Below are 10,307 nucleotides of genomic sequence, written 5' to 3' on the forward strand. Positions count from 1 at the left end.
GCGTGCCCGCGGGTACTCGGATATCTGCGGATAGCGGGTACGGGTCTGGGTTTCTACCCGTCGCGGGTTGCGGGCGTGGGTGCGGGCACGGGTTTCGGCTTGCGGGTGCGGGTTTCTGAAGTTAGTATCCGCGCGGGTTTTACCCGTTGTCATCTATATTTGAGGTGTTGCTAGGAAAATGTACTTTGATGTTTGGCTCCAGCTCATTCTCGACTCAGATCCTATTTGACTGCCCAGAATTGACTGGACTGGATTGGCTGGGAGAGCTACTGGTGAAGCCAGACATCGAGCTCCACGCAGCATCCAGCCAGCCCAGCCAGCGGTTGCAGTCCAGCCGAACAAGCTGTCATTTCCTTGGGACAGTTGGATCATTACAAATCTCTAGGACCGTATACTCATTTTTGAATTGGGTTGAAAAGCGGTGTAAATCATATGCTACCCTTAAGAAAAGCGCTTGTCTTCTCTAGATTTTATATGAAATAGCATAGGAAGAACACAAATACTACCCATCTAGAAAAATCGGTGCAAATCAATCTTCAACAACTTTCCTCATTCTTCCATGGAGGAAAAACATGCTAGCATCGTCCACGAAAGTCAATCAAATTAATATTCACTGACATTTCACGGAGAAAGGATGCACGTCAATCAAAACCTTGAAGACCACGGCTAAGAGATTTTAAAGAAAGGCCACATTTAGTTTCCAAAATTTTTCAAGATTCTACGTCACATCAAATTTTTGGACACATGTATGGAATATTAAATATAGTTAAAGAAAATAACTAATTATATAGTTTAGCTGTAAATAATGAGATAAATCTTTTGAGTCTAATTAATTCATAATTAAACATTAATTATCAAATACAAACGAAAATACTACAATAGCCGAATCCAAAAAATTTCACCAACTAAACACACCAAAAAAATATCAATATATTCACCCTCACAATCCACAAACAGCGAACATTCTAGCCCCTTGTGGCGTCAACGGCAAAGCCAGCCCATCAAATCAGCCGTCCAAAAACATCAGACGCAGAACCAGCCAGCGTCCATCGGACGGCGGAGAGAGGCCGGTCGCCACCTGGATTCAAACGTCCCGTCACTCCCACTCACCGAAGGAAATTACCAAGCTGCCCCTAGCCCGCTCCTTCTCCCTCAGCCTCCTGCTCCGTCGGAACGGGCAGCCGCTGCATTCCCCCCCTCCCTCACCTCCACCCTCGCAGCTAGGGTTTGCTCCCAATCCAACGCCTCCGCCATGGCTAAGACGAAGCAGGGGAAGCGGGACGTCGACGCCTACACCATCAAGGGCACCAACAAGGTGGTCCGAGGTAAGCTCCCGCCCCGGCCGTGTTCGTGATCGCCGCCTAAGATTCGAGCTCTGACGGGTCTGGCTGCTGCGCGTGAAGTGGGGGACTGCGTGCTGATGCGGCCGGCGGACACGGACAACCCGCCGTACGTGGCGCGGGTGGAGCGGATGGAGTCGGATGGGCGCGGCGGCGTGCGGGTGCGGGTGCGCTGGTACTACCGCCCCGAGGAGGCCAAGGGCGGCCGCCGCCCATTCCACGGCGCCAAGGAGCTCTTCCTCTCCGACCACTTCGACACGCAGAGCGCGCACACCATCGAGGGCAAGTGCGTCGTCCATTCCTTCAAGAACTACACCAAGCTCGACAACGTCGGGCCTGAGGATTTCTACTGCCGATTTGACTACAAGGCGAGCAGCGGCGCATTCACCCCCGACCGTGTCGCCGTGTACAGTTCTCTTCCCACTCTTATTTACCTATTTATAACCTTGGGTCATGTGGCCATCAGTTCATATAGTGTCGCTTTGCTTGCAATGCAATGTGGGATTGCTGATCTTATGGTGGGGTTTGCAAGTTTAGGTATTGCAAGTGTGAGATGCCATACAACCCGGATGACCTCATGGTGCAGTGTGAGGGATGCAAGGACTGGTAAATTCCTGTGAAAAACGCCACCTTTTCCTCAAGGATGCATGTCCCCTGTTTATGTGGTCGTTATATGAGCTGCCTCTGTTTAGATGTTGCACTTTGCTGCTTTGTAGCCATATGTCTACTTTGTCATGCAGAATGAATTAGCTATGTTGTGCGAAGCAGAGTAGACATGATTTGGATTACTGATTTTGTCCTGAAAGTAACACTGAACATTGATTGGAGTACAACCGAAGAATATCTCTGAGGTTTCTTTGAGCCTTATGCTCATGTACTTGCTTGTTCCCTGTGGAAGATACTTGGTAATCACTATTAGCAGGTGTTGCTTGCATATCTTTTGTAGACATGTATAGTTTCAAGAATAGCAACACATATCATCAAAGAAAGGACTGGTTTCTTGAAATTCCATAGCATTTTTCTATGTTATCTGATTTGCTCTGTTTCATCATACATGTTGTACATTTGTTTTTTACTGTTTGATGAGAAGCTACCTTCTGTTTCGACCTGATTGTGGTGCATGTCATCCCACCCAGAATGCTAGAAGCTAATGTGGGATGGGAAATGAAGATGCCAGGCATTCTTTTTGGGGTTTTGCAATGGCATTTTTAATTATTTTATTATGTATATAAATAAGCTCATAATATGTTTGATCTGCATCATTTGCTTATAAGAATGTTTACACATCATGGTCCTGTCTGTTGTTCTGAATTCGAAGCCTTGGGCTCCTGGCACAAGCAAAGGATTCACTACTTTTTGGAGAAAATATGCACATTTGTACTATATTACCACAAAATGTCTCAGTATCTATCTATTTATATGTTGCATGAAGTACTTATCTGCATGGTATTTTTTAAAAGTACAATCTGTGTGCATGATAAATGTATGGTGTGTACTCTTAGCAAATTTTATTGTACTTGTTGCTGAAGGATGCTATGCTGGCATAGATACAATGTTTTTCATCTTCTTTGGCTTTCTGTTGAAAGGTTCCTTGAGACTTTTTTCATTATGCATAACAGTATCTGTCACCATTTAATTCTACATTGTGATATATTATCTTCGCCAATCATTATTTTCTCTACATCCTGGTGCTATGGATAGGACTTATACATGAAACCCTGTTTTCTCTATAATTTGCGGGAAATGTGTATTTAATACCTTAACAATGTAATGCTATTTCTGCTAATTGTATGCTGTAATTATTATTCTTTATTTACATTTTTTATTACTCATCCAACTTTTAACTTGTGTAGGTTCCATCCATCCTGTATGGGAATGACCATTGAGCAGGCCAAAAAGATAGATCACTACATGTGCTCCGACTGTGCTAAAGAAAATGGTGCAAAGAGAACCTCAAATTCATACCCAGGTCCAACAAACTCTGATTCTAAGGTCATTGCCTTTTTTTTCTGTCTTTATCAGTTATCACATGACTGCATAGATTGTTTGCTACTTTTCTGTTTTTCATGTAGTTTCTCTTTCTATTTGAGATGATTTTTAGGCTGACCCTGTAAGATCTGTTTTTGCATGCAATGTGTTTCCAGAACTGGTGGTTGTTGCCTGTTTTCCTAAATTAATTGATCAGTGCTTTTTGCTGAGTTGTTGACTACATAGCGCTCAATTTTGGTGATGACTGCTGCAATTAACTCTTGAAACTATTTGCATGCGTTGTGGTTATTTTTCATGTGTCTTGCATTGAGCAATACTGCAATACTGCTTCATGATTATTTGATCCAGCATCTGTATTATTCTTCATTCTGTATGGTTTAATTTGTGTAAGCTGCCCTACTGTAACTTTGTATCTTGTTAGCTAATGGATCCTTGCATTCTCAGTAAGATTATTTATGCTGCCTCTGTAGAGCATTAGCAGCATTGCCGTCTAGCATCTCATGCATGCTATTCTTGGTCATTAATCTTTGATTTGGAATGCTAGTCGTTAAACTTGACTTCCAGTCTTCTCTTCCAATGACTGAAGCATGTTCTCCTTGATCGATAATACCACCTAGTACATTCTGAGCACCTAAAAACATCTCATAGAGATATGGAGCTTGCTATTCGAATTATAATGAGATTACTGCTAATCTGTGACATTCTGGAAAACATAAGCTATGATCACATGACAAATCAGCTATGTTGCCCGGATACGCGGATACGGATACCGGTACGCGATACAAGGATATTCCGATATGCCATTTTTCCAAAAACAAGGATACGGGGATTTGCCAATATATATAAAAAATAAAAATAAATAAAAGTTTCAGGAACTAGAATGTGAGAAAATAGAAGTTCCAAGGACTATAATGCGTCATAAACTCATATTTTCATATGTTCTATAATTATTAGAAAAGGGAAGGGGCAAAGGAAAAAAGAACCAACCTTATCTTACCTGTTCGTCTGTTCCACGAATGGATGTCGGTCGTCTTCTTCCCCAACCTCCGGCACTCCCTCTCTCTCTCTCTCTCTCTCTCTCTCTCTCTTTCTATGTGTAGCGGCCAACTCCGGCGGCCACGGCTCCTCCGCTCCCTCTCCGGAGGCCGCGGCTCATCCTCTCCCTCTCTAGCGGCCGCGCGGGCCGTCCAGAGGCGCGCTCCGGCGGCCGTGGCGGCCCGCCAGCGGCGAGCTCCAGCAGCGCAGCACCACCCTAAATAGTGCTTTAACAGATGTGCAGGCCTCTGTCTGGACAGGCCGCGCAGCCGCTGGAGCTGGAGCAGTAGGAGGCACGGATGGGTGGGCGGGCGGTGGTGACAGCAAGGGAGCGACGAGCGATGGGGAAGGAGCGGGAGGAGGCACAGGCGGGTGGCCGGGCGGCGGTGACGGCAAGGGAGCGATGAGCAGCGGGGAAGGAGCAGGAGGAGGCGTGGGCGGGTGGCCGAGCGGCGGTGACAGCAAGGGAGCCGTGCGAGGCTGCTGCGGGCCTGCGGCTGCGCGAGTGGGGATGAGAGGGTGGTACAGCTGAACGGAGGACCTTTTATACGAAGCGATTGAGTGGTGTTGTTAGGGTTTGAAGATATCGGACAGGTATCCACAGGTATCCCACGAGGATCCGATTTATTTTTATTATTTGAAAATACCTAAATAGTCTGATACTTATGGGATACGTATCAGGGAGTATCCATGAAGTACGGGTATCCGATACCGGTACGTGAGTTTTGCGAAGTATCCGCATATCATAGCAAATCAGTGACCTGATCATATCTGCTGTAGTGTTGAGCCCAAAATAAACAGCGTTTGAACCTCCGCTAGTATTTTAGACTCTGCATTTCTTGGTGCATATTCATGTAATAAAACTGGGCTTGTTTCAACTATCCCTTTTGCATACAAGTTAACAAGATTATGTAAGTTTTCTGTTCCGTTCTCTTCACTGCAGATTGAAGCAAAGAGGCGCAAGAGATAAATGCCGTAACAGAAACATCCCTGGTGAGGAAATGCGCTGTTTATGGCGCCAGCTCTTTGTTGCTGGTGCAGATTTAAGATGTGGAGATGTACAACTGTGAGAGAAGAGCCAGTCATTTGTAGGACAAAATCATGTTTGACTGTTCTGCTGTGTATCCTGGGGACGTTTCCTGCAGTTTAGAACGTTAGAGTGGTGAGTAGGTTAATTTCCCTGCGGCTGCGCAACGGGTGATCAGCCGCTTGAGGTGGGGAAAGAAGTTGAGAAATGCTAGAATGCTGCTGACTCTGTCGATGTAACCGTATCAGTGTGTGTTTTAACATATTCCCCTGCTGGAAACGTTCCCTTGTGTGAATGATGTTGATGATAGCTGACTGTTTCATAATTTAATTAGATGCTGCGAAGAGTTTACAAACCGGTTATCTATGGCTGCTGCTGCTGCTGTATGAAATTTTATCGAGCTTGATCCTTGAAGTTTCCATGTGTAGAACTGTTTGATGACGAGGAAATTATGCTGGATGTTCTAGAGAGAACTTGGAAGAGCATTCCAGATCAGCGTTATGTGTCCATGTGCAATCAACTACTTTAGCTTCCAATGCTTCAAGGCTTACAGATTTCCTTTACTGGCTTGTACGTTGCATCAATGTGCAGTTGTGTCTGTTCTCGCAGTTGACTGACAGATCTTGGATCTTGATTGGAAATGTGATGATGAATCAGGAAGGCATCTTGATGAAGTTGCAGAAACCCTGTGAGCTTTGACGTTGACCAGTGGTGGAGTGGCACTGTCTGCGACTATGATCCGGTGCCAAGCCGGCATGGCACCAAGACTTTTTTTTTTTAATAAAGCAGGAGCACGGCAAAGCATTTGAGAAGGAAGCAAGCGAGGTTTTACATAGTTGTGATTACATAAAATCTGAGAGGCATAACCCTGCCCAAACAAAGGCTCAACAACCAGAAAGCTAAGCCGACATAACATTAGGAACTAAGCAAGCTCAGGGCGGCCACAGGCATGGCATCAAGACATAGGAATGTGGCAACGCAGCACCGTGGTGCCTGCCAGCACAAGCAGCAGGCACACACCTGCATGGTGCCGGTATAGGAGTACGTTGGCCAGATCGAGCAAGAATCAACCCACAGGACGGCACCGGAGGCAGCACATGTCGCACTCGACTGCACCGTAGTTACATCGCCCATGATTCATCGCTAGATCGTGAAGAAACAGCTAGGCTTCTGACTTTAGATGCAAGCGTCAAAGACTCTAGGAGAGTAGAACCTCTTTGGTTGAGTACCACACTTTTTCGAACTCTTTATTTGGCACTTGTGTGACAACTGTTGTTGGTTCCTGCCACAGTTTAAGGCGTGACTAACTCATCATGTACCCATTCTTTAGCTAAACATTTACTAAGGTTGCCTCATTGGTCACATCTGGGCAATGTGTTGGCAAAGATGTGCTGTAAATTGTCTAACTAACCAAACATAGGTTTTGATGCGGCGGAGAGCGGACCAGCAATTTTAAATCCTTGCACCAAATCAAAAGGTGTTATTGGCTTACTCCGCCGCTGGCTGGACAAGGTACTGCCGCCTGCATGCTAGATTGAGGCTATTCGAGAACACTGCCAGGCTTCTTTAATTTGTTCAAAAAAAGAAATCACGTTGGGCTTCTTTCGGGCATCCATGATACGGCGATCCTTTTTACTTCAAAAAAAATGATACGGCGATCAGCGCAGCCCACGGACCATGTTTTGTTGCTATCATATTTGCACATAATAATAAAAAAATCTTAATATGAACAGATACTACAGCGATAAGAGGTTTGAATAATAATAAAATCTTAAATTTTAATGGATATTTTCAGTTACTTTTACCTTAAATTTTTTCTAGCAGTTGATCTACATAAAGTATTTATAAAAATTAATAAAATAAGTATTCGGTCTCACTTTTTGGTATTTGGTCCCACATTTTGAAAGTACCAGTAATTTATTTTATGTACTTTTAGATACTTTCTACCTTCACCACTGTATGATTTTATTAGACGGACGGTTTCTATTTTTTTTCAATCATAAAATTTCTCAATAAAATATATGACTGGAGCTAAACTACTTCATTTTAAGAGGACGTACCCCACAAGTGTTACGGACTGGGGGGTGGGGTGGCGGCGCCACGACTATACGCTCGTGTTATAAATGCTCCGCCTATCCTCCTAAAGATTTTTGGTGGGATGTACAAAGCATTGACATAATAGATAGTTGACAGCACAGCCCATGACCATGCATACATGTGGAACCTGCTGCATGTCCTTGCTTACATAGTTGACAGTGCAGCCGTGTCCTTTTCTCTTTCCTGTTACTTTCCTTGCATTTAATAGGCTAGACATTGCCCAAGAATCTAGGGACTTCTCCTCGGTTGAGTTCTGGTCAGGACAAGGACTCAAGCGTAGGGTGTTGGGTTACGCAGTGATTGAGCGTGCTAGAAAAAAGCAAACTTCTAGGGTAAAAAACTTGAGAGACGGTGACACCGACACTAACCGTGTGTTTTGGTTGGGGTTGGGGCGGGTTGGGATGGAGCGAACCCGCTCCCATAGCTGTTTGGATGGAGATGAGGAGGGTTGGGTTGGCTCCAGAGGAGAATATTCCTCTCAGATGCGGGTTCGACTCCTCCCTCAAAATTTGGCGAACGGAGCCGCTCCAACCAGGTTGGCTCACGTCAACATCTCCCGTCGCCCTCTCCGTCTTCTCCGTCCGTTGTGCTCGCGACTCCCCTCGCCGCCCCTTGCCAGCCCGCCGCGCCGCCCATCTCCGGCTGCCTGCGCTGCCCCATCTTCTTCTTCCCCGACCACAATGGGCCAGACCGTGCCGCCCCATCTTCTTCTTCCCCGGCTGCGGCGCTCCCTTCCCCGGCGGCGCGGCACCGGATCTCGCGCATCGCGGTCTGGCGGCCCGGGGCTGGGCGGCACGTCCGGCAGCGGGGCGCGCTGGGCGGCAGGGCCGCCGGCGGGGCGCGCTGGGCGGCGGGGCTTCTACGCGCGGGGCGGCGGCGGAGCTCGCGGTACGAAGGAAGAAGAAGAAAGGGCGAAAATCCAATTTGGTTTCTCTTGTAGGGTTCCTGATGCAAAAGTGCTAGAGAGAAGCTTTTGCGGATCCAGCCTTGATTGAATTCTAGTAAGTCCAAGGTTCCCGATGAAAAGTGCAACCCAATCCCTGTAGCAACACTGTTAAATTGCCATCCAACCCATATTCCCAATTTCTTCAACCAAATATGAGATGGGTTGACTCTGTCCTCAAAATTAGAGGTGCAACCAAACAATAAGATGGGTTCAACCCAACCCAAAAAACTGGGTTGGATCCAACCCAACCCACCCGACCCTCAACCAAACACACGGTAAGTACTTCCACTTGAAAGCAAATGGTCGTCGACGTAGGAATCACATTTTTTGCTTCCAGGATGGCACGGGCTGGGCAACTTCCCATGAGGACAAATCAAGATTGGAGCAACTCCATTTTGCCAATATGATGGCCACGCCTGGGCCTCGTGACCTGGACTTCGACTGGACTGCACTCAACCTCCATACCTTCGACCTGTCCCACCTTGATGCGCCTTTCACAGAAGATGAGGCACTTGCGGCAATCAACCACACGGCTCCGGACAAGGCGCCGGGCCCTGATGGATTTATGGGAGCCTTCTTTCGTTCCTGTTGGAGTATAATTAAGGGGGACCTCATGGCGTTGTTCCACACGCTTCACAGCCTGCGAAGCTTAAACTTTGACTTGCTAAATACAGCGAACATAATCCTCCTCCCCAAAAAATTTGGAGCCGAAAAAAATCTCTGACTATAGGCCGACCAGCCTCATTCATAGCGTCGCGAAGCTTTTCACCAAGATGCTAGCGTTGAGACCGGCCCCAGCAATGAAGGACATCATTTCAAAAATCTAGAGCGCTTTTATGAAAGGGCGCAGCATCCACGACAACTTTTTGTTTGTCAATAGTATGGCAAGGCGGTTTCATCACAATAGAGTGCCCATGCTCTTGGTAAAGTTGGACATCCAAAAAGCCTTCGACTCAGTGCGCTGAGACTACCTCCTCTCACTTTTGAGCTGTCTGGGATTCCCAGTAAGATGGAGGGACTGGATAGCTGCACTTCTAACGACCTCCTCTTCTCAGTTGCTTCTCAACAGCATCCCCGGCGAGTCAATCCCGCATGGAAGAGGAGGGACTGGATAGCTGCACTTCTAACGACCTCCTCTTCTCAGTTGCTTCTCAACAGCATCCCCGGCGAGTCAATCCCGCATGGAAGAGGACTGCATCAGGGTGACCCGCTTTCACCTCCGCTTTTCATCCTTGCGATTGACCCTCTACAACGTCTTCTACAGCTTGAAATGGAAGCCGGCCTCCTAAGCAGAATATGTCGGAATCCCAGTAGACTGCGCACTTCTTTGTATGCGAATGATGCCGTCCTTTTTGCCAAGCCAATCAAAGAGGATATTAACACACTAGATAGGCGACTTGAGTTTTTTGGCGAAGTCATCGGCTTGCAATGCAACCTCCAGAAGTCCAAAGTGGTACCGATAAGATGTACAGACCTTGACCTCGATGACAATCTCCAGGAGTTCCACGCTCAATGTGGGAATTTCCTCGATCAAGTACCTTGGGCTTCCGCTCACGGTACAACGCCTGAAAAGAGTGGACCTACAACCTTTGGTGCATAAGGCGCCCGGGAAACTAAGGGCTTGGTTGGGTCGCAACCTGACGCAAGCGGGGCGACTTGCTTTAACCAAATCAGTGCTCTCATCGCAACTTGTGTACCTTCTCACAGTCATCAACACTTATGCTGAGTTTCTTGAAAATCTAGACAAATTGAGGAAGCGCTTCCTGTGGGTGGGAGATCAGGCGTTGTCCGGCGGTAAGTGCAAAGTGAATTGGCCAACGGTCGGGCGTCCGCTACAGCTAGGAGGCCTTGGCGTGCTTGACCTCAAATCTTT

General features: G+C 46.8%; 1 protein-coding gene across 2 annotated transcripts; it reads left to right on the forward strand.

Annotated features, from left to right (window-relative positions):
- The first annotated feature begins 1,138 nt into the window (after positions 1–1,138).
- LOC120660583 (chromatin remodeling protein EBS-like) lies at positions 1,139–5,753 on the forward strand. Of its 2 annotated transcripts, none has more exons than XM_039939160.1 (5): positions 1,139–1,325; positions 1,404–1,746; positions 1,878–1,946; positions 3,194–3,309; positions 5,308–5,753. In XM_039939160.1, exons 1-5 carry the CDS (start codon positions 1,253–1,255, stop codon positions 5,310–5,312), a joined length of 606 nt encoding a protein of 201 aa, XP_039795094.1. In that variant the 5' UTR covers positions 1,139–1,252; the 3' UTR covers positions 5,313–5,753. The 2 variants fall into 2 exon arrangements, with proteins under 2 accessions (XP_039795094.1, XP_039795093.1); XM_039939159.1 differs by having other exon boundaries at positions 1,141–1,325; positions 3,194–3,332.
- The last annotated feature ends 4,554 nt before the right edge of the window (positions 5,754–10,307 follow it).

This window comes from Panicum virgatum, chromosome 2N (assembly GCF_016808335.1).
Source record: "Panicum virgatum strain AP13 chromosome 2N, P.virgatum_v5, whole genome shotgun sequence".
In the NCBI taxonomy this organism is placed as follows: domain Eukaryota; kingdom Viridiplantae; phylum Streptophyta; class Magnoliopsida; order Poales; family Poaceae; genus Panicum; species Panicum virgatum.

Excerpts from the sequence above, each read along its gene's own strand:
- LOC120660583 (XM_039939159.1), top strand. The coding sequence starts at position 1,253 with ATGGCTAAGACGAAGCAGGGGAAGCGGGACGTCGACGCCTACACCATC. Across the intron at positions 1,947-3,193 it reads TGTGAGGGATGCAAGGACTG|GTTCCATCCATCCTGTATGG; the intron begins GTAAATTCCTGT and ends TAACTTGTGTAG. Across the intron at positions 3,333-5,307 it reads CAACAAACTCTGATTCTAAG|ATTGAAGCAAAGAGGCGCAA; the intron begins GTCATTGCCTTT and ends TCTTCACTGCAG.